Below are 26,010 nucleotides of genomic sequence, written 5' to 3'. Positions count from 1 at the left end.
AAGATTAAAAATAGATATTTGTCTGTAGAAATTTGATATAAATAATGCAATTAAACAAAACTGAAATAATATATAATTTCAGATCTATTTTATTAATGTATTTTCCATATTGAAAATATGCTAGTGTTTGACATATTTTATATAAATATTTATAGTAATTACGGATTTTATAACAACAAAAACAATGCTTTTTAAAATTTCAAAACATCAACTTTTTGGAATCAACATGTTTAAATTAATGTAAAATACAATGTCTCTTACACACACTAAGTATAATTTTTCTTTCTCTGTTGATCATTATGATATAATTTTTCAGAATATTTTTTATTCAATCTTATTTGGCATGATTTAAAAGCAATCCTTTATTATTGTCCTATTTTCAATAATCTGATAGCCATTAATACTAAAAGTATATAATAACAATGCAAGAAAAGATAATTTCTGCACAAGAATTGTTGTAGTGAAATTTGTCTATAAAAGAATTGCTAATAGCTTTTTTTTTGTAACAAGTCTTGCTTAATAAATTAAAACCGTTATAAAAAAACGGACAAACCATAATTATTTACTAGTAGAGAGTAGGGCATGTCCACAAAATAGAATAACCCATACGTTTTTGTGAATAGTCAAGGTCATTACCCGAATGCCCGAATCAGTGCGAACATTTGCAACAATAGCAAGGCAGAAAATAAAATTTGGTTATTCGAAAAATTACGAATAGGACATAATTCCATATACACTATACAGTATTATCATCAGATGACTCTGACATCAGATGTCTTTATGACTCTGGAAATGATAAAATTAAATTCTATTTTATTATTTCTATTTCTGCAGATACAAAGTATTGCATTATATTATTTATCTTTCCAAAACATTTTTACACTATTCTGCAAATGCACAATAATAATTCATGAGTTCAACGAATAAAACATATAAGTTGTAATAAAGTTATTTATAAAAATTATAGATTATGTTGCATGATTTTTAATAGAAATAAATCTCTAAATTCAAAATAAATACTGTCATTAATATAATAAAAATTAGCTTTTAATACATATTTCATAAATATTTAAAAAATTTCTTTTTTTAATTAAATTATGAATAATACTTCAAAACCAATAATAATTAAATATTAAAAATCTATTCATGGAATCTGTTAATTGATATAAAATGTTAACAGTATGATCTGTTTACATGAATCTTAGTCTGTATTTTATAATATGAAAACCAGTAATATGGTAGTTAATATTTTATCTTAGGATAATGTTAAAAAAATCCAGCAACAAGAGTTGCGTAACTTCTCTGCTGTTATGAGTTTTTATTTAAAAAACTTTTATATTATTAAACAAAATAAATAAAATTTTAAGTGGCACCATCTGTTATGAAATTATGTTATAAAAACTTATATTTTTAATTACTATAAAATGGCAAAAAGTTTAATTTTGAGGGTAGGGATGAGTTTTATAAAAAAATAGTGTAAATGTTAATAACAAATAACATCTTCATTAAGTCCTACCTCTCTTGAGATATGACAAATGACCTCTCTTTATCTCATCACTCTTCAACCACCAAAATTTAATAGCATTAATGCCCATCACAGACCATCATGCCAAATTTCATTTCTTAATTTTTTTTTGCAAAAAATTTTGAGGGTCAAATTTGACACAGTTCCAATACTTTCCAAGTCTCTTGTTATGTATACATAATAGCCATGAAGGTAAAATCCAGCAATGAGTTTCATAATAGCAAAGTTTCCCAACTTTGCTATTAGAAGATGTTATTAAAAAATCTAGGAATGAGTTGTGTAACTTTCCTGGCGATTATGAGATTTAATTTAAAAAATTATTTTTTAATTATTAATCATAATAAATACTGTGGATAAGACATAATAATCATAATAATTTCTGTGGATAAGACATTAGTTGAATCATAAAAAAGGCTCCAAAATCTGGGGTCATTTTATAGGACAGATACAAAAAAATCAGATTGAAATTTATATAAATTAAAACCGTTATAAAAAAACGGACAAACCATAATTATTTACTAGTAGAGAGTAGGGCATGTCCACAAAATAGAATAACCCATACGTTTTTGTGAATAGTCAAGGTCATTACCCGAATGCCCGAATCAGTGCGAACATTTGCAACAATAGCAAGGCAGAAAATAAAATTTGGTTATTCGAAAAATTACGAATAGGACATAATTCCATATACACTATACAGTATTATCATCAGATGATGATCACTGATCTAAATTAAATTCATAGGCCATTGATAGTTTGGAGGTCATCTTATAGGACAGATATATGCTAAAACTATAAAACTTTGACGAAAATTTATACCTCGTCTTATCTGAAAGTCATCTTATCCACGGAAATATACGGTAAATAAAATTATATGTGGTTCCATCTATTATGAGATTGTGTTATAAAAACTTTATATATTTTTAATTATTATAAAATAGCAAAGGACTTAATTTTGAGGAGGGTAGAGATGAGTTTTATAAGGATCTGTAAATGCTAACAACAAGTAAAATCTTCATTAAGTTCAACCTCACATGAGATGACATGTGATATCCCACCCTTCATCTTTTCTTCTCCTTGACCTTTCACCACCAAAATTTAATAGCAGCAATACCTCTTATACACAAACTACCATGCCAAATTTTGTTTTTTAATCTTCACCCTGTCATGCGATATTAAACAAAATAGATGCCAACACACACACACACACACACACACACTCATGGAATTTTTTTGACTTTTTTGGTTCAGAGGGGTCTCAAAACTTGGAGATTTGCAAAAAATCTTGGATGGTTAGATTTGACACAATTCTAATACTTTCCCTTGTTATGTATATGTAACAGCCAGAGAAGTAAAATGGCTTTATTAAGTCTTTTGCCCTTTTGTTATTAATAATAAAAGGACAAAAGACTTAATTGTCAGTATAGAGTTGAGTTTTTTAAAAAAATTGTAAAGGCCAATAATGAATGAAATTTAAGTCTGACCACACTTAACATAAGACACAAAACCTCTCTCAACCTTTAACCACCAAAATTTAATAGCATCAGTGCTCTTTATATAGAAGTTGCCGTGCAAAATTTCATTTCTTAATCTTTACTCCATCCTGAGATATTAAATGAAATAGATTCCAAACACACACACAAACTTTTTTTCCATTTCAGGGATCTCAAACCATTGTAATTTGCAAAAAACTGGGAAGGTCAGATTTGACACAATTCCAATACTTTTCAGTATTGTATACATAGCAGCCAAAAAAGTAAAATAATGGTTTACAATTTATAAGTTTTTTAAAGACTCAAAAAAATGTGCAAATATTATTCATAGTTCAACTGTTCCTTTAGTGGTACAAAATTATATGCCAGATAGATACAAATAGATTACTATGGTAAGGATATGCAAATTTTTAATGCATAATGCTGAAGGTAAGTGGATACTGCATTTTTCTTTACTTGAAAAACAAAGTGTAAGTTGCAACATAAACTTTGAGCGCATTTTTAACTATGCTTTGACGAAAGGAACTAACTGACTTTGAAAAAGATCAAATTGATGATTTACACACTAATGGCAAGGCAATAAGTGAAATATCTGCTACCATTCGATGCTCTAGAGATTTCATTACAAAATAAAGCAATAATCCAGACTGTTATCACAGTAAGAAATGAAGAAGAAGGCCATCTTCACCTTCAAGCCTTGACAAAAAAACGATTTGACAAGTAATAGAAATATTATTACAAACCAAATTCTGCTTTGAAATGGACCGTTGGAAGAGCACTTTGTTCATCTCCTCATATAAAATATTCAAAAAAGACACCCAACCCTGTCTAAAAGATCACCATAAGATAGTAAGAGTCGAATAGGCAAAGACAAAGATGAGTTGGACAACTGAAGGATGAAAAACTTGGGTGGCCTGGTTGGGTATCAACACTATTGGCATGGCATCAGAAAAGAAGAGCAAGATCATGTTAAGTATATTCAAGGCCTGGGTCAGTAATGATTTGGGAAGCTTGGAAAATCTGAAACTGTCTTTCTAAATCAGTGGACGAGTTCAACAGAATATTGGAAAGTACTAGCAGAACATATCCTTTCTATTGGCAAAAAATCAGAAGAGCAAAATGGAAATTACGACATGGTCCCATACATACTGCTATAAGTGATGCTGGAAGCAAATAGTGGTTTGCAGCGAACAACATCCATAGAATTGACTGATCAGCATTCTCTCCTGACCCGAACCCTATTAAAAATTATGGGGAACAAAATGGTAGACAATTGGAGACTTGAAATTAGCCATCAGAAGTGAGTGGCAAAAAATCAGTGTTAAAGGACTGCAAAATTTAATTATTTCAATGCCAAAGGATATATTTGCAATTATTTCCAAACACGGAAAATCGATAAATGTATAAATATTTTTTTCGTTTGCAATTCAGTGGATAAATACAAGGTGGTGTGTAATTTTGCACCACCTTGAAATGGCTATTTTTGCGTAATTAATGTTTGGATTAGTCGATTAGGATGATATTTGGTGTAAGTCACTAGAAGACAACGTTAAATAATTATGTAAAATTTTATCCATGTACAGTACTCTAAATAATTCAAGAGATTTTTTTTAAAAAATACACTTGCATATAATTCTGCTCCTCACTGTAAATTTTTTCTCGATTACACCCCAGAGAAGTTTATTTTTAAAACGTATTTTCCATCAGTGGCACACTCAGGATTTAATCTTGACCGTAGCCGAGTTAAACCGATACAGAATTGTTTAATGCGAATTAAATAAAATTCCCATCTTATTTGACCGTTAATTCATAAGTTCTATAAAAAATAGAAAACACGACACAGTATAAATAAAAATAAATTTTATTTAAAAAAAGATTTTTGGAAAATTTTTTAGTATTTGTATTCCTTTACTTTTGAGGGTGCGAGAGCCCTTTGCTTTCCCCTCTGGGTGCACCACTGTCTCTCCCGGTTTATTAAATTCAAATAAATCTCTTATTTGAGACCAAGGCTTATTTTTGACAGCACCTTTATTCCTAGGGGGTTTAATAAGGTAGAGACAATGTCTTTACAAAACCGTTTATGAGGAGATATAAGGGGAATCTTTTAATCTCTGGAGGGGTATTACCTCCCGGACGTCCCCTGAAAGAAACCCTGATTAGAACGCAATAGTGACATTCAGTTATGGATTGATTATAAACAAATTCTTTAGTGAATTTGTTTATACATCAATTTGTTTATACATCGAATTTGTTTACCATTATAAATCTCACTGCAAATGCAAAAGATGCGTTTATTGACAGGCTATTCAGTTATTTTTTATCTTATTTGTTAACGTTAGCAACGATGTCTGCATCAAATTTAGTATTGAAATACCTATTTTGGAGTATTCGTTTTAGACATGTATCCAACTTGTCGATGATCCTTGTAAATAGTAAGCAGATCTTTTGTATTTACTTTTCGTTGCAGCGCTTTCCAATGTAATGAATTCTCCCGGTCCAAAATGTGGATTTTATTAGATGCATTCTTACGCCAATATTTAAATCAGTTGCTGAAATGTCTGTGCTTCGTTATGTTGTTTTCATGATATTTCTTTCCAGTCTTTATTCTCAGATGACCGAAACGTCATTTTCCATATCATTAACAATTCTATAGTATTTTTTCTTCTTTTTCTTCTTCTTATTATTATTAAATTTGCGCTAATTTCGATGTACAACAAAAACTCCTTCAATCAGGGTAATGATGCAGAGAGCCACAATTTGACAACACGAATTCGGTAGAATTTTTTTTAAATGTTCTGATTTTTGTTCACTGAACGATTAATTATAGACATTCTCTAAGCTTATAACAGATTCTCTTAGTTGCCATTCTTTCTGTAAGAAAAATTGAAATTGGAAGCAGGGAGATAAGAGTGAATATTCTTGAGTTTGCCAAATGTCACTGTACCAATAATTAAACTAATCAATTTTGTAAAGTCGCGCGCGTTAAATCCTGAATTTTTTCATACAAAGAAAAGAACTAACTCATATTGACTATATATTTTTATCTTGCGTTATCAAATTGTTTAAGATTCATTTGTATGTAATCTAGGATATTTTTACGACTCGGGCTGAGTTTGATCTTTGGTTAACGGAGTTTCTGCTGTATTTCTTTTGATTTCCGATTTAAGTTGTTGTTATGAAATATTGTTTCTTCTGTTAATAAAAATCAGATTATAGTTTATCTGTTTTGAATCTAGACTTTAAAGTTCACTTTCGATCTGTCATAATAATCGATTAATTTCCATTCATCAAGAGAATGCAAAGTAATCGGTTATTAAGCATTTTGATTTCTCGAATTTTATTAAAGATAAACACTTTTATAGAATGCTTTCAAATAAGGGTCATCCATTAATTACGTGTACAGTTTTTGAACCACTTTCGATCCCCTCCCACCCTGTGCCTGCGATGTACTTTTGGCAAACCCCCTCGTTAATTACGTGTACAATAATTCGTGGATCCTCGACATTGAAAAAATGACTGAAAAGTTCTGCATATTTACTGATCGATATTCATACGACTAGTAAGGAGGCTCATAAGAACAAATTCGTGTGCCACTAATACCACTAAAGTCCATGCAGACAATGTTCGTATCCTCTCCCTCCCTCTTCATCGCGTAAGCCTGACATAATCTAGTCCATAACGTTGCTTTCAACGTGCAAGCAAGCTATTTCATGGTCACGTGACTGTTTTCTTTCCATGATCTGTTGATGTCGCCTCTTGTAATATCACTCGTGACGTAGTTTAAAGAACCAGTGAACATTTCCTAAATCCTTCTATGAACTATTGCTCGGTAGTTTATAAAATGGCGACGATTTGTTGATAGCTTCGGCTTCTTCCATTTGTTGCCTATTTTGCAGAAATTTAATGAATAAACTAAAACGGGGACCCGGTAGAGAATGGATTTGCCATCGTGATGCGTACATAACTTTTATAAATCAATAAAATCAATTAAATTATTCATATTTTTTTACATCTAAGACAGGGATGAGCAACCTTTTTAATCAACGGGCCAATTTAAATTTTAAATTTTTTTGGCGGGCCGCACATAAAGTAACACTTATTAATAATTTACAAAACTTTATTTATTATAAACATTAGAATAAAAAATATAAAATTTAAAAAAAAGTAAAGATTTCATATACAAATTTTAATGCAAAATAAAAACAAACAAGAAAAGAACAGAAAAACGAATTTACTTGAAATTTTTAATGAGAAATTTGGCACTGTTTTTTCGATACAAGCTGATCAATATCAGCCGGAATTGATGAGGTAGCTACACGTACGCAGCTTTCTAATCGTGCATCACTCAGTCTTGTTCGGTGGTCATTTTTGATTAATTTCATGGTTGAAAATAATTGTTCGCAAACATACGTACTTCCGAACAGAGACATCATTTGCTTTGTATTTTTCGTCAAAAGCGGAAATTTCTCATGGCTCACATAAGATTTATAAAAATTTTCGATGTTTACTGAGAAAAATACATTTTTTAAATCGGTATTATTCTGCATGTCAATCACTTCCATTTGAAAGTCTTCGGGAACTGTATCCACATCGATATTAAATGGCGAGGAAAACATTTTCATGGAAACCGCTGTCTTCTCAGCTTTGAATATTTGGAATCGTAATTGAAATTCGTTGATTAAAATGTCTATATATTGTGCGTATTTTTGAGAAGTAGTAACGTTTTCTTTTTCTAAATGTGGAAAGTGAGACACATTATTCTGCAAAAGATGCTGTTTCCACAATTTTAATTTGTGCTCAAAGCCCTGAATTTTATCATACAAATTGTGAATAAACTGTCCTTTGCCTTGAAGTTCCACATTAAGATCATTGAGATGCTGAGTCATGTCGATAAGAAACCCAAAATCGCACATCCATTCTTTATTACCAAAATGAGGAAAGGCATATCCCTTCATATCCAAGAACAATTGTATTTCGCTTTTTAAGTTGTATACTCTTTTTAGCATTGCACCTCTACTAAGCCTACGTACTTCGGTATTATAAACCACGTCTCAATATTCAGTTTCTAAATCATTCAGGAATTCTTTAAATTCACGGTGATTTAACGCGCGCGACTTTACAAAATTGATTAGTTTAATTATTGGTACAGTGACATTTGGCAAACTCAATCTTTTCGCACACAAATTTTCCTGGTGAATTATGCAGTGGTTAACGAATATTTCCCTTCCTGTGACCTTCTTAATGTCTTGAAATAGCCTTCCCGATACTCCTACCTCCATGCTTGACATTGCTCGTGCTCCATCTGTCGCTATACCAATAATCTTTTCTAATGAAATTGAAAAATTTTCCAACACAGACTTTAGTTCATCGTACAGGTCTTTGCCGGTTGTAGTCCCTTGCATTGGAATCAGTGAACACAATTCTTCGGTAATATTAAATTTGGTGTCAATACCACGTAAAAATATAGCCAGTTGTGTTGTATCGCTAATATCGCAACTCTCATCAAGTGCCAAAGAACAGTATTCGAATTTTTCAATGCGTTCACGAAACGTTGTTGCTATGTTCTCGGACAAGTCTTCAATTCTCCTTGCAATGGTGAATCTTGATAAACTAATGTTTGAAATAATAATCATTTTATCAGGAAATGCTATTTTTGCAACAGCAGTCAGACATTCTTTTATCATCTCTCCATCCGCAAAGGGTTTCATTTTTTTTGCCCGTATTTGACTGACAACAAAACTAGCCTTTACTGCCGTATTTGATAAAATAGCTTGATTTTTAAAAACAGCCTGTTGGTTTTCCAAGTTTTTCTTCATTTGATTAAACTTATCTATCCGGAGTTGTCCTGTTAAGTTTTTATATTGTTGTTCATGTTTTGTATCGTAATGCCTTTTTATGTTATATTCTTTTAATGTCGACACAGTCTCTGAGCATATTAAGCATACAGCTTTATCTTTGACGAAAGTGAAAAAATAATCAAATTTCCACTTTTCTTGAAAATGCCTGTGCTCATCCGCAACCTTCTGTTTTTTTTTTTTTTTTTTTTTTTTTTTGTTTGCTTTTCCGACATGCTATTATGGATTAAAAATTTGAAAGTTAAAAAAATTTGTAGAAAAACTTAATTTTGAATTAAAAAAACTCTATTATTACCTTTTTAACAATAATATTGCACTCACGCCTTTCAAGAAACACAAGAATTTCTAAAATTGCTAGTTAACAGCTTACCAGTCTGACTGATTGTGTGACAGAAGCAAACACAAACAAGCACAGACGCGGCGCGTTCGTATTGCATGTTTGAACAAGTCGCCGACAAGTGAGTAACTCGTCACAAAAAATTGTTTCAGTTTAGTATGTACTACCATTTTATTATAATTAATTTTATAACAATATATTGATGGGAGAAAGTCGATAAAATAAATTCAATTTTAGAAATGCTTGGCGGGCCGCATAAACATGTTTAACGGGCCGCGTGTTGCTCATCCCTGCCCTAAACTTTCCTTAATCTCTATAACGGAGTTAGTTAGATGACATTCGAGACAAGATATGGAAAGACGGACGGACGACAGTGGGAATTTATAGGTTTCAATTTTTTTCAAATTACATCCCAAAAATCGATGATAATTCATTCATTTTTTGTAGTCAAGAAACAAGTTGCTTGTCTTTTGTATGACAAATTATCAAATCGTGGATTTTTAGATTTATAAAATTTACTACTAAAGTATTTTATATCATTCTATTGCAAGCGATTTAAAACTTAGATAAGTACGAATACGCTTGTGGCCCTCCAGTGACCAAGTGGATAAAACAGGATTGTCCAATTTTTTTCCTAATGGGCCAAATTAGAAATTTTAGGTACATTCAGCGGGCCATAAAAGTACTTCATATAAATATATGTTGTTAAAAATTTCAAAATGTGAATATCAAATTTTAATAACAAATATACTGTCTATATAATTACAAAAAAACCTATATTATTGACAGCAAAAAAAAAGAAATTATACTCACACAAAAAAAGAAATTCAATGCGATTTTTGACATTGCCTTCCTTTTATGATAGAGAGGTTGCGGCCGACGTTTTCAACGCGAAAACGTCGGCCGCAACCTCTCTAATATTGCCAATATCTGCTTTTAAGGCACTAGACTTAATTCTAAGAATGTTAGTTAAATGGGAATCACTCAACCTATTTCTTTCAACAGTTTCGATGTTTTTAATGCACGAAAAGAATTGTTCATAATAGTATGTACTACCCCACACGCATAACAGTTCTCTAGATAAAACAGTTTTCTAACGCAAATTACGTCATTATGACATCAAAGTGTATTCAGTGAAACGAGAATAATTTTTACGACATACTTTACCAAAATAAATGTGAATATGCATACAAAATTTCGGGTGCAACAGGCCGCATAAAAGTATTAAGTGGGCTGCGGGTTGGACATCCCTGGGATAAAACCACTGAACATTTTTGGTCGCGGACTCGGGCTGAACCACGTGCAGTTTCCTGGATTTTCTTTACGTGTGTTAACACCTAAATAGGGCGCGTTCGTTAATAGCGGTGCTCTGCATTTTCGCTACTACGGGAGTGAGCTGCTGTTTGTAGGCATTAGGAACGACGGTGAAAGAAAGAAAGATGGCGGCGCCCGTACTATCTACAGTATCGTGATGGAGGTATCTACGATTTAAAAATATGAGTTTTGAGACCAAAAAAAGCTTTGTTGTAAAATTTAACCATAAAATGGATCTTGTGGACTGAGCATTCAAAGTAGCCACGAGAAAAATTAGAATGCTGGCTACCATTCGAGAAAAATTCGAGAAGACACATCATCGCGTGCACTAACTTGCGCTTTCACAACTTCTAAATTTTCATTCATAAAACCCATAATGGACCCCGAAACGAAATTGTCTGAGCCATGGAGGACGCCATGTTGCTTTTCACCGTAAACTACTACGAGTGGCGCACAGTCCGGCGGAATATAGGAACGCGTTACGCAGGACTTTTTAAACGGATGCCACTCGCGCGAGTTATGCGGAAGAATAAAAGAACGCACCCATAGACGTCAGTTTCGCATAGAAAATTGTCCAGAGAGACATCCATCCCTTGGAAGATTGCCATGTGTTGCGTTGCTGTATCCCATCAACATTTTCCTCTTACTCTTCATAGATTGAATATTTTGTTTTAAAATTTTAAAACAAATTTATACTGATAAAAAAGAAACGCACTTACAAAAATAGTATCGTATCTGAAGATTTTTGCGTAATTTATTGTATTTTAACTGCGATTATACTTAAAGGAGAAATAGTTTCTGAAAAAGTAGGCTAATTGACGTTATTTTCTTGTGATTTATTTTAAAGGGATATTTAATTTTTTGATTTTAAAAGTATAAGTTTTACTTTCCCGGATCTGTTATATGTAAGAGATCCGGAACCTCCCAAGATTTTTCCTTTTTTTTCTTTTTTTGTTTTTTACTCGGGACTTTGAAACGTCGAGAAATGAAAAAAAAAATCCGGTTTTTTCCTGTGTATAAGGGCACGATTTTGTTTACCCACTTTGAAGCTTAATAACTCGTGCGTTTTGTTGAAAATTTCTGAAATTTTTCAGGGTGGTATGTTTATTATTAGGAGAATTAATGCTATTAAATTTATTGTTAAAGGTCGGTAGATGGGAGATAGAGTTCGTCTGTCATATCTCTGGTGGGGTTGGACTTGACCATTTTATTCGTTATTAGCATTTACAACTTTTTTTTAATAAAACCCATTTTTATCCTCAAAACTCCATTTCTATCCTCAAGCTTAAGCTTTTTGCCATTTTATAATAATTAAAAATATAAGCCAAAAATAATTATAAAAACGATGGAGTCAGACTTTCTATTCTTCTTACTTGAAAAATATAATTTTTTCGTATATTTTACAAGTAAGAAGAAATAAAAATATAAGGTTTTTAAAATAAAATATCGTAACAGATGGCGCCACACTCTATTTTAAATGTTGCGGGGAATGTTAAGCAACTCGTTGCGGAATTTTTAATATCGATACTTAACGATCTTGATAAAATTGAGAGGCTTTATTAGTGTTTACACTAATTATACCTAAATTATACGTGTATCATTTTACATAAACGATTTGTTTCTATTAATGCAAACACCGTTTAACAGATAAATTTAATAAATTGCAACGACCAAAGCCGCACTTCGGTAAATATCAGAGCGTATAAACAATTAAAGTTATATTATATATGTCTCTTAGATTATTTTTTATTATTTGAAATCGTATATATTTTTTTAATCTATAGATAAACCTAAATTTATTTCGAGTTCACTTTATATTTAAGATATTTAATATTTAGATTGTTAGGAGGGATCTTCTTGGAATGGTACAGTACAGTACATCACGTACAGTACATCATCTCCTAATTGACGTTGTTTGACGTCATTTTAGATTTTATTCTTTATAAAAATAAAATCATCGTTGATTGACGAAATCGAAGGTTTGTTTTCTTTTATAATCACTTATTTATATGATCTACTCGGATAAGCAATTTAGTGAATGTTTTTAATAATTGAGAAGACGATCAACAGTGATTTGAACGATCCGAAATGACATGCACGCCAAGCATTATAACAAACGAGTAGACACTGTGACGTTACGAGTTAAAATAGATACTTTTTTTCGAACTCATTAACGCTCAGCTCCCCTACACGCAGATGTCAGTGAACTTCTCTATTTATATAATTCAAATCACTAGACGACGACTAGATCGCCACTTCCGCATGATGACTCATAAGATCAGCTACGTATCTTACCGTAACAATATTGAGACGGGATTGTTCATTTGAGAAAATGCTAATATGTAACATTAACGATCGCATAACACGGAAATCGATCTGACCTGATCTTTATCTCCCGTTATGTCTATTAGCGAAATGCAAAACTTAGTTTTGAATAATGGTAGATATTGATATTTATATGCACATTATTCAGTTCCATATTTTTAAGTATTGTATTCGATATTCGTAACCGGATTACTGTCACCCCAGTAGAAAGAATTTTGAAATGATAACTTTTTACTCTATCAGTTGTTCTCGCTGGTGTTCTGCAAACTTGCCCCCAAGTGTTCCACAAAAAGAAAAATTTAAGTTTTTATTGTAAATTGATTGCAATGTACTACAACATATTACTTTATTTGTAGACAATTCCATGTTTACTATCATATTCAATACAATAAATTTATTATTTTGTCTCGTTAGTATTTTATGAGAATAGTAAACATAGAATTGTTTATTGATTTTTACTTTCCCGGATGTTATAATAGAGGGAAAGTACGACGATCCGGCAAAAAATGAACCCCCCCCCAAGATTTTTACATTTTGGAGTTAGGACACCTTCATAATGCAAAAAAAAAAAAAAAAAAAAAAATCGGGGATAATTTCTGTATGTATGGATGTTAGCGTGTGTGGGGGGCACAATTTTGTTCGCCTTGTTTGAAGCTTTTTGCTTTGTCTTCTGTGCTTTTTTTCGAGAATTTCTGAAATTTTACAGGAGGTTTAGTTAGGTTTTTATTTTAAGTTTTCGAATATTTGTTTTTTTTTGTTAAAACTAATATTAATACATTATTTTATGTAAAAGAAATTAATATTGTGTTGTTTATGTTATTTGTTATGCAACTTGTTTATAAAAAATGAAGAGACCGTTCCTCTCCTAACAGTTTGTTTATTAGGGGATTGGTGGTTAAAGGTCGAGGAGATGGGGAGATAATGGGGGTCGTAAGTATCTCCAGTAGGGTCGGACTTAATGACGATTTTACTCGTTATTTGCATTTACAATATTTTATAAAACCGTCCCTAATCTTAAAATTAAGCTTTTTGCCGTTTTATAATAGTTAAAAATATAAAAAGTTTTTAATAAAATATGATAATAGATGGCGCCACCAAAATTTTAAAGATTGCCGGGGAAAGTTGAGCAATTCGTTGCTGGTTTATTGATGCTATTGTTCTATGTAATAAAAAAGTTATATGAATGGTGTTACACAGCCTCAAAAAGATTGAGAACCATTGCTCTATAATGACTCTCAAACAACTATTTTGAAACTGTCAATTTCATCATATGCTAGTTCTTTACGGTGAGTAAGAAAGAGCCAAATGATTGACTCTAAAACCTGTGTCGTCGGATATTATGGACATCATAATAGTAAATGCTGAAAAATTTTAATTATTACATATTTTATTACTTGATAAATAAAATAACAAGTTTTGAAGATTGAGTTTAGGAGATTGTTTCAAAGATTCATTTTTTAAAAACAGTAGAGCAGTGCTATTCAATCTATGGGCCGCGACCCCAAATGGGGTCGTGGGAAAATTACCTTGGGGTCGCACTGCTAAAATGTTCGAATACCATTGCAGTAGAGCGTCGTTTATCCGAATCAATTGGGGACTGGGGTTGTTCGGATAACTTATTTTTCGGATAACCGATTATGTACGAAAAAATATATTAACCTAGCCCAAGTTGAAATATTTCTCTGTTGCGTGTCACTTTGCGTTGAATTTTCGTCGATTTTAAGCCTAACGAAAATTTTTATAATAATAATCATGGCTATTGTATCGTTAAAATTTATTTCTTTATTTTGTACAAACAAAATAAATATATTGAAAAATATAAAAACAAAATAGTTATACTTTAGAAGCAATGTTCCCTCTAATTTTTTTTTTGTAGATGAGCGGAACATATACTTCTCTGAGCAAAAATATTTTTGCTGAGCAGATTTTGAGCAAAAAATTTTTTTGAGCATATATATATATATACTAGCTGACCCGGCAAACGTTGTTTTGCCATATAAATTATTTCTAGGTAATTTCTAGTGTAGACAAAAAATAACTAACTTATTGTAAGTGTGTAAGGATGTGGTATATGCGTGAAATAGGCATGGAGCGCTGTGAACGATGAGGGAATATAAAAATAACAAATGCCAAACATTATTATTTTTAAGTTATTATAATTTATTCCTTAAAATTATATATCATTAATTAATTACGACAGTAACACTAACAAACAATATCAATTTCTTAATGCTATAGCGTGAACAATATTCTTTGTTAGCCCATCTTTAGCTAACACAAACAAACTGGATGGTTTACCCACTCGAGAGCATGCCACGTATAATTGTCTGTGTGAAAAACATGGCGTGCTCAAATCTAAGCCACAAATAGACATCGTTTGGCCTTGGGATTTGTTGATAGTCATTGCAAATGCCAATCTAATCGGAAACTGAATACAAAAAAGACGATAATTGATCAGTTATCGAGCGGGATGAAAAATGATTAAATTACTAAAATGGCTTTTAAAAAATAGGGGTTGGTAATAAAAGGGTAAAAATTTAGGGTTGTATGTATTTTTTAATGCCACATTATAGAAAAATAAAAACAAAAAATTTTGTCCAAAAATTTAAAAAAAATGTTAAGGGTCAACAACCCTTATCACTTAGGGGTATGAAAAATAGATAGTAGCCGATTCTCAGACCTACTGAATATGCATATAAAATTTGGTAAAAATCAGTAAAGCCGTTTCGGAAGAGTAAGGTAACTAACATTGTGACACGAGAATTTTATATATAAGATAATCTTATTTTTTCCTATAGAGATTAAAATTCATTTTAAAACATACTTCCGTACAAAATATTATCTTTTGTCAATGATTTAATGTATTTAATCGAAATATACATAGCAATAATCATGTTGCAGACAGAGTGAGTAATAAGTAAACAACAATTCAAATCAGTGTGCATGCTCATCTGCGTGGCACATAAATTCTCGTGCACGGCAACAATTTGAGCAGTGTGCAGCCGTGCAGCTTAGGGGGAACATTGTTTAGAAGTTAATCTAGTATCAAAAAACGTTTGATTCAGCATGACACAGTCCGACTAAAAAGCTTTTGGTTGATCGGCTTTCGGATGAATGTGACGCTCTACTGTAATTACTTCTACACTGAAATGGAATATTTGAGATGACACCTTCATATTTACCATTTAGCATATTGGTAAGAGTGATGTTTCCGCTTGTCACTTTGAGTGTGTGGGACTACAGATGTGGGTTATGCAGAGGTTTTATTTCATTCTAGCAGCATTTTGGGGACTGTGTGCTGATGTGGGTACTCCCATCGAACCTATTACAGCAGCGATCAGAACGCTCTGCGAGCTCAAGTCGTAAAATGGGGTTTTTGGCTTTTAAGCTATTTTTACTTTATTTTGTATTGGATTTTATCTTTTTACATCTTTTCTTGTTTTTAGTGGTTCTTCAGTGGTATTGGGTGGTCTTCTCTTTTATTGGGTCAGTTTTGTTTTCTATCAGCCAATTCGTGCAGTGCTCTGTCCAGCACTGCGGGAGATTTTGTTAATCTGGTTTGTACCTACTTTAAACTACATTTTACAGTTGGGTTCCATTTTTTGGTGGCTACATATCTAATTGCTGTCTCTCTCAGCAGCTCTGTTGGCAGTCTTGCTTCGTGATTAAACTATATGGTGCCATTACTAGACCACCTGAACTGCTTTAATGTAAAACTAACTTGTCTCCTGATTAGGCAGACTGGTGCCCACTGCTTTTGTGGTGCTATTAAGCCACCTTTTGAAAGCCTTTTATAGGGAACTTTAAATGTGGACTTTTATTGCTGGCAATACTGTTGTCTGAAATAGAGTAGTTTCTTGTTTGCGCTAGCTGCCTATTCTGTTGTGTGTGCTTTTTAAGTTATTATTTTCCTGTTCTGCCTCAGTATGGATCAATGTAGTGGGAACAACTCCAGCTCGGACTCCCATTGCCTCCGGACAAATCTGAGCAATTCAGACTCAGCTAACATGGACTTTGTGGAGGAGGAGATCATTTCCACAATTAACTCTTGCTTGGATACTATCCTCATCAATATTCCCGCTAACAAGAACACTACTGCTACGAAGCAGCGGACCCTGACCCATGATGATGTGATCCACATGCACGCAGCTGCAAACCAGCTGCTTGGGTGGTACTTGAACTGAGGCAAAAGCAGAAAATGCTGGCGGTTCAGCCTCTTGTCCCTCTTTATGCCTCAATTCTCAAGCCAAATCAACCAATCTATGCTGACATTACCAAGTCTAACACCAAACCACAGTTTCAAGTCAAACTACAAAATGCATTACCAAAGTCCTCACTAGCAAAGTCAACAGGGAAGGAACAGGTGGCGGTGTTGCTCTGCTCCTGTACCCAAAACCTGACACAGAGGGCAACGAAACGGACAGGAAGAATGTCACGCAGATCCTAAGGAAAAAAATTGATTCCCAGAAGCTGGGAGTCAGCATCAGGTCCATACGAGGTGTAAAAGGAAACTGTGTGTGCATTAGGGTTGGCACTGCCAACGATGGCACCAGACTAAAAAAAGCTGTCCAAAGCATCCCGGAGATAGCAGAGAAGGTTAACCTCAAGATCTCACAGGGAAGGCAAACAAAAGTGATCTTTTTGAAGGTCCCGTATTATATTGAAGACAAGGACTTAGTTCCCACATTTTTCAATTAAAACAAGATTTGGGGAAACATCTACTATGCTGACTTCCAAAACCATTATAAACACAGCACTTCCTTAAACAAAGGTAATATAAAAGAAAATTGTAGACATATCAGTGTCTTCCCAATGATTAGAAAAATCATCATTAGGGAAAAACATGTCGCTCTCTCATTGAGCCACATAAAAACAAACCTTCCAAGCAAAAATAATTACAAAAACCATTTTTATTAAAAATATTTAATTAAAAATCATGTTATGTATTTAATAACAGAAATTTTTTTCTCTGTGATCTGCTAATGACTTTAACTTCGAACGCCTCAGCAAACTGTGTGGGCAGTGAAAAAATGCACTTAATACATAAACACCATCTGTTACATGTCAAAGTCATCTTTCAATCTCTCATTATGCTTTTTTTGCTTTATTTTCAGCATGTTTGGTTATATATACTGTATGTGTGTTATTTGTTGATTTTTAACAATTTATTCCTGCAATTTTTGTTGGGTTAATGTTATCCTAGGTGTACAAAATGGTGGCTCATCTCTGACTCCAACATACAGAAGCAAGGAAACAGTGGGGACACACATTTTCTAAACCTAACCTATTCTAATAAATTACCATAATTATGAGCAACTAAATTATTAGAATAGGTTAGGTTTAGAAAACATGCGTCCCCACTGTTTCCTTGCTTCTGTATGCTGGAGTCGGAGACTAGCCACCATTTTGTATACCTAGGGTAACATTAACCTTTTGTTGATAGCTTTTGGACACCCCTACATGTCCTATTTTGTATCCTTTAGTTCAAAATTTCTCAATTGGAACTTTTTAAATCACATTTGACATGTTCAACATTTAGGAGCATTTTCACCATACACTTTTTTTTTTGTATGGTGTTATATTCTTTTTGAAACTCATAAAGTATAATATGCCCGATATGCTTTTTATCCGAAGACATTATATTTTGTTTGAATAAAATCAACTAGTAAATTTTTAAACAAAGAATCTCATGTTAAATTTTATAACACATCTATGTTAAATGCCAAAGTCCAGGATGTGTGTGACCAATAAATACAATTTTCATTTTATTATACAGTATTTATGTATTGTATTTGTGGTTTTCATGTTTTAATTTATTATTAGAGTATTTTTTATTGTGTTATTTTTACTTTAAATTATATGTATTTGCTGTTTTAAGTTTATCGAAATTGGTATGTTTTAGGGTCTGGGAATGGATTAATTCACATTCCATTATTTCTAATGGGAAAAATTGATTCAGAGTTTGAACGACCTCCCAGAATGAATTAAATTTGAATTACCAGGCACCACTACTACTATTCAATTAAATCTACTCATCTAATTAGTCTTTATATATGGTTAAATTTTTTTAAACTATTGCGCATACCATTATGTCAGGTAATGCCAGCAAAGTTTTGTGCAGTTGATTAGAATAATTTTTTAGTTATATCTTCATAACTGTTGAATAATTTATGAAAATTATTCTTTAGTTTATATTTTTTAATAATTTGTAACATACTACACAACACAAAAAAGGCAGGGTTACACAAAATTAGGCTTCTAATCAAGTACTAGGCCTGGACTTACGGGAAAGCAAAATACAATGTTCTAAAATAACAGTTAAATATTATTGTAGATTGTTGTTTATTTATATATATCAGGGGTGGCCAACTTTTGCGTACATAAGATCTACTTTTTATCTTAAAAATGTGTTGCGATCGACTTGTTGTCATAGGCATAGTCTAAGTAGACAGGGGGAAGTGTGTAATATATACTGTTTATATACTGTATTTCAATATGAGGTGCACTCCCACGAGCTATGGGTAGATAGAAAAATAGTTTTGAATATATTTTGCTTACTTTTTAAATCACTTACTAAGTTTTTGAGATATAAGGCTAAAAAAAAATACATTTTCAGACCCAGCTTTTGATATTTGCAGCTACCAGTTCATTCCGTACAGGCGGTACCTAAAAAAGTCTTTCAAGATAGATTTTTAGTAACTTAAAATATAATTTAATTTTTTTATCAATTGCAATGTATAAGTTGTGGTACTGTGTGTTCGTAAATATGATAAAGTACAGTATGGCTGATAATTTGATTTTAAGATTTCTTTTGCGATTTTTTTGTGGGCCAGGAAAATTTATCATGGAAGAAAGAATAAGTCTAAAAATCTTATATCATTGTTAATCTATTAATCGCAGGAGTGCACATTACACTGAAACACCCTGTATATCTACATACATAAAAACAACATAATTATTTAACGGGCCAAAAAACTCACATCCAGGGGAATTAAAACAACATGTGTAATTATGAACAATATTTATTAATTCAAATTAGCTACAGATAAAGACATATTTGGAATTTATTTTATTACTTTAATAATAATGGGAGAAATAGTAATAATATTGTTAATACCTGTACTAAAGAAAAGAAGCTACCGTATGACAGTACCAAATATTCAAGCTAAATGGCTGTGTTTTTCTGTGAGTCTAGTCCAGTGTTCCACAGCACACTGATGTGCCGTCACAAGGTGAAAGTGTGACGTGAACTTTTACATATTCTGTTAATTGTCAAGTTTAATTTATATGTTTTATCACAGTTGCTGTGTTTTTTATGCTTGTATTTTATTCTTTGCCGCAGAACTGATGAAATAAGATGATGTTTGTTTATTCTTTATTACAAGCCATGCATTTTTATGTATGCTAAGAAACTAAATGTAAAATAAATGTGCTCACAGGTGTTTGTCTGTTTAATAATAATAATAATAATAACTCTCCCGTGGTCACCACCTGGTCGTGGTGGGAGAGCCCAGTAATTTTACTGATCCATAGGGCAATGCAGGCTGGAGCACAAGCTCCTGGTAGGGACACCCATGCCAGTAAGGTCTATGGGGAGAAATGAAGCTAAGAGTGACCACACCCACATTCTGTGGAGATATTTATTATGGTGATAACTAGATCAAAGTGTGATACCGGCTCGGACGTCGCCCGGGTTAACAAGGTCCGCGTTCGTGGGTTAGGCAGAGGCTCACGTTCGAAAAATAGGCCACAGTCTCCCCTGGTTACCGGTGGCGAAAGCAGCACCGGCCCAAGCATGGCTACTGCAATGCCCTCAACAAATATGAGGAACCAACCCAGCCTTGGTGTTTCTGTGGCAATGCATCCACAGACCACAAAGGCTGGAAAACCACGCCAACGGATGAAATGGACAGTAGAAATGAACGAGTTTATCATCCGTACTTATTACACGATCACAAAACTTGAAACAAACATGACAGCATACAGACAACAACTACACCATAAATTCACACAACAATATCCTCACCTCACTGTCACCGAACAAAGGGTTGTTGATCAAAAAAGAACAATTATACACAACAACCTTATTCCACAAACAACACTTGAACTTATCAAACAACAGGTTGCTGATCAAATACATCAACAGACAGAAACATCTAACATTAATGAAGATCATGTAACCTGTCAGGATAATCCAGCAACAAGCATTGATAATAACACACATACAACAATTACCACTAATGATACTACAGACACTTCCTCGTCCATCACTGATAACATAGACATGGATTTAGTTAATACGCTCTCACTTATATTTCAGGAAACACTCACTAAATATACAGGTACAGATCCCACACAACGACCACGAATACCAAAAATCAACACGTCAAAAGAAGTAGGAAAAACACTAAATTACGTAAACACTCACTTACTACCACACTACATTCATTCAATTTCTACACTCGCAGACATTCATACATTAGTTTATGCTGGAGCAGTCACAGTAGTGACACACCATGGGCTGAAAGTACAATCACAGACAAACACACAGAAAACAAAATTCTATCACAAGCCTGCCTGGCAGAGAAGAATAGAAATACAAATAAATGACATTAGACAGCAATTAGGCAGGCTGAACACAATACACTAAAAACAACATAACACCCAAATTAAGGAAACAGCTCAAAAACATTTTCAAGAAAATAAAAACACACACAAAACACGAACATCACAACACACGCATTACAGAATACATTGATACACTAAAACAAAAACTTGCTGCCAAAGCACGTAGACTCAAACGATACAAAACATGTACACTACGAAAACAACAAAATAAATTATTTACAAACAATGAAAAACTCTTTTACAGACAAATTAATAACAAAGCAAACACTGATACACAGCACAGTGGCACACCAACAGAAGAAGAACTCACAACATATTGGTCTTCTCTTTGGTCCAGTGCTGTCACGCACAATGCTGATGCAGGCTGGATCGAGGAGGAGAACAGAAACTTGCACAACATACCAACTATGCCCTGTGCTGAAATAAACATACATGATTTCCAATACACTGTTAACAGAACACACAACTGGAAGACACCTGGTGTAGACAACATTCACAATTTCTGGTACAAAAAGTTTACATCACTGCACCAGGAACTAGCTAAACACCTAACACACATCATCATCAATCCACAAGACATGCCAAATTTTCTTACTCAGGGCATCACCTACATGAAACCTAAAAACAACAATACCACAGACCCCACACAATACAGACCAATTACATGTCTTCCAACACTGTACAAATTATTGACATCCTGTATTGCAAACAAAATATACAAACATGTTGAAGAACACGACATTCTAACAGAACAACAAAAAGGTTGTCGTAGAAACCACAGGGGATGCAAAGAACAGTTACTCATAGATTCAGTCATTCTACGGCAAGCACACAGACAACACAGAAACATACACATGGCATATATAGACTACAGAAAAGCATTCGACAGTGTTCCACACAGTTGGCTGCTACATATCCTACACATGTACAAAATACATCCATCACTCATTGCATTCTTTCAAAACACTATGCAGCACTGGAGAACAACACTACATCTCAGGGTTAGTAACACTTCCATACAAACAAACCAAATTTTTATTAGGCGAGGAATTTTTCAAGGAGATTACTTGAGTCCTCTCTGGTTCTGCCTAGCCTTGAATCCATTATCCAACATGTTAAACAACAGGCAATATGGTTACAATATCAGACACAAAAAAACAACACAGTTTACACTGTCACATCTCATGTACATGGATGACATAAAACTTTATGCATCCACACAAAAACAACTTCATCAACTCCTACAAATCACACATTCATACACCAAGGACATACAAATGAATTTGGCCTAGATAAATGCAAAACACTTCACATAGAAAAAGGAATCCTGAAGAAAGAAGATTTTGCACTTGGAAATGGAGACATTATTGAATCCATGGAAGAGGGTGAGTTCTACAAGTATTTAGGATTCCAACAGGCCAAACTAACAGAACATGCACAAATAAAGCAAAGATTGATTAAAGAATACCAAAGTAGGTTAAATGCTATTCTCAGAACACAGTTAAATGCAAAACACACAGTTAAAGCAATAAACACATATGTCATCCCAGTACTCACATATTCTTTTGGAGTTATACATTGGACTCACACAGATCTCGAGCAACTCCAAAGGAAAACAAGAACTACACTTACTAAGCATAAACAACATCATCCTAAATCTGCCACAGAAAGATTAACCCTTCCACGTAAAGATGGCGGACGTGGCCTGATTGACATAGTTAACCTTCACTACAAACAAATACAGTCACTGCGAGAGTTTTTCTACAAAAAACAAGAAACATCACAATTACATAAAGCAGTAACTCTAGCAGACTCAAATAACACACCATTAAACTTACACTCACATCATATGGACACAACGCAACATATAAAAAGCATAGACACCATTAAGCAATCGTGGGCTCGAAAGGCACTCCATGGCAGGCATCCTTACGATCTGGCCCAGGATTTTGTTGACAAAACTGCGTCAAACAGCTGGTTAGCTCGGGGATGCCTCTTTGGGGAGACGGAAGGATTCATGATTGCCATACAGGATCAGGTCATAAATACTAAAAACTACAGAAAACACATACTCAAAGATGCAACACTCACAAATGACACATGCAGAAAATGTCACATCATGTCAGAAACTATACAACACATCACCTCTGGTTGCAAGCTCTTGGCACAGACAGATTATTTACACAGACATAACCAAGTAGCAAATATAATACACCAAGAGCTTGCAAAGAAACACAAATTAGTAGACATCCACGAACCATACTACAAATACATTCCACAGACAGTATTGGAAAACAACACGCACAAAATGTACTACGACAGAGCCATAATCACAGATAAAACAATTTACCACAACAGACCAGACATCACACTCATTGACAAACACAATAAAATCACATACATTATAGACATATCCATTCCAAACACTCACAATATACAAAACGCATGCACTGAAAAAATTAGCAAGTACACAGAACTCGCCCAGGAAATAAGGCATCTGTGGAGGATGGATAGGGTGCTTATTGTACCTGTTGTTCTCTCCTCTACTGGTGTCATACCACACACACTACACAAAAGCCTGGGCACATTACAATTGAATAGAAACACATACATCACACTACAGAAGGCCACTATATTGAATACATGTCATATTGTGAGAAAATTCCTGAATACAGACACACACACTGATACACTTCTTTAATTTCTGTTTTGGTTACTATGCCTTGACTTTGGTCCTGCATAGTACACAGCCACTGGTGTTAACCGAGTATATCTCACTTAACCCAACATAATAATAATAGGTTAGTGGCACTATGTAATTCTATTAATAGTATCATTTCATACATATTTTAGGGTAATAACATTTTGGTGTGTCGTGTTGAGTCATGGGTGTGTTGCAAGTAGAAAAAGGTTGCGGAACACTGGTCTAGTCATAACTGCATGCATACTGTTGCGTTTGTGCATTATGTTCACACGTTGCATTCGGTTACAAGTGTAACATAAAGACATCGCAAGCGATCGATCAAAATTGGCTTTGCGATCGACTTGTTGGCCACCCCTGATATATATTACTGTTTAATGGTTATAAACATATATATTTCAAATATTCAAAACAAGTCAAGATCAATTATGTACTGTACAAGCCAAACTAAAAAAAAAACAAATAATCAATGAAAGAAATTCTTTTTTCCAGCTTGGGACATACAATTAATTAAATCTCCACCAATATCAAAAATAAAAAACAAAGAATACACCTCTTACAAGTTTATTGCATTATCAAAAGAATGCCAGACAATTCTCATCAAGGAAGGTTGCTTTTGAGAGCCACACCACATCATTGAATGGGTATGTCATCTTTGTCTGCTTACAAGTGTAATTCAGTGCGACCTTATTTACATATTTAAGCATTATGGGATCAGTCACTTATATAAATAAATATTTGCTGGTCTTGATTTTGAATTTAGTATATTTTGGGGTTTCCATCCTTAAAACAAAAAAGTCCCTGAAAAGAAAATAACAAAAACTAAAAATAACACCCAAATCATAAAATAATAGAGAGGTTGCAGCCGAAGTTTTCAATGAGAAAATGTGTACATCGGATGTTCAGTGCCACATTCCTGTAAGTCTAGAAGTTTGACAATGACGTTTGGAACGTCAGTGGAATCATGCTCAACATTCCAAATGCCATTGTGTAACTTTTAGGCTTACAGGAAGGTGGCGCTGAATGTCCAACGTACATGTTTTTGTGTTGAAAATGTCGGCCGCATCCTCTAATGATCAGATTTCAACTCCTTACAAATTTAACATGAATTTTTGTCATCAGTTTTTTTAGTTGATTCAATTGTGTATATATTTATTTATTTATGCAATATTTGAATAATGTAAATTGAAAGTACGAAATTGCCATAAAAAATATATTTCTATTATACATACTATAGATTATAAACTAATTACGTGTGTTGATATATATGTTCCAATTCATTTTTTTCATTATTTTATAGGCATATAATTTTATAGTTTTAATTTTTCTTTTTCAGACAGACCATCATACATACTATAATTCAACACTTTACACTACTAAAGCTGTAGCCGATTCATTCTGGATTAATCTGGATAAAAAACCTGACGCAATTACGCATCGAATGCTTTCTGAATCTCATCGCAGAGCCGCAGTTAGTGATCTTTTATTTATTATTATTAATAGATGTTAACTCTAAATACAGACAATAATCACAGAACTATTGCATTATGATATGTTTTGCAATTATATAATAATGAATTATTAATTAATAAATTTATTATTCAAATAGATGTATAGTCATCTATTGGTAATATTAACTATTGTTATTATTTAATCATTAACAATTTTAGAAAGTCTGAAAATTAATTTCTCAAAACTAAACCATGCTGGTTAGGCTAATTTTGAATTATCATAGGATTGATTCATTTATTTATCAACTAGCCGACGAGCCTGATGTTACCCGGGCAAAAAATACCACCACCAAAGATTAAGATTAGAAGTATGAAATAATCTAT

General features: G+C 33.1%; 1 protein-coding gene across 1 annotated transcript in view; it reads left to right on the top strand.

Annotated features, from left to right (window-relative positions):
* The window catches only part of LOC136988253 (plexin domain-containing protein 2-like), a 46,768-nt gene that overhangs the window by 5,333 nt on the left and 15,425 nt on the right, over positions 1-26,010 (top strand). Inside the window, exon 3 of the mRNA XM_067286110.1 lies at positions 25,512-25,646. Within this exon, the coding sequence (XP_067142211.1) occupies positions 25,512-25,646 (135 nt within the window). The remainder of the gene's footprint in view (positions 1-25,511; positions 25,647-26,010) is intronic.

The sequence above is a fragment of the Centruroides vittatus genome, unplaced genomic scaffold (assembly GCF_030686945.1).
Source record: "Centruroides vittatus isolate TY-2023 unplaced genomic scaffold, ASM3068694v2 scaffold_324, whole genome shotgun sequence".
NCBI lineage: Eukaryota > Metazoa > Arthropoda > Arachnida > Scorpiones > Buthidae > Centruroides > Centruroides vittatus.
This window is presented reverse-complemented; position numbering and strand designations above follow the sequence as displayed.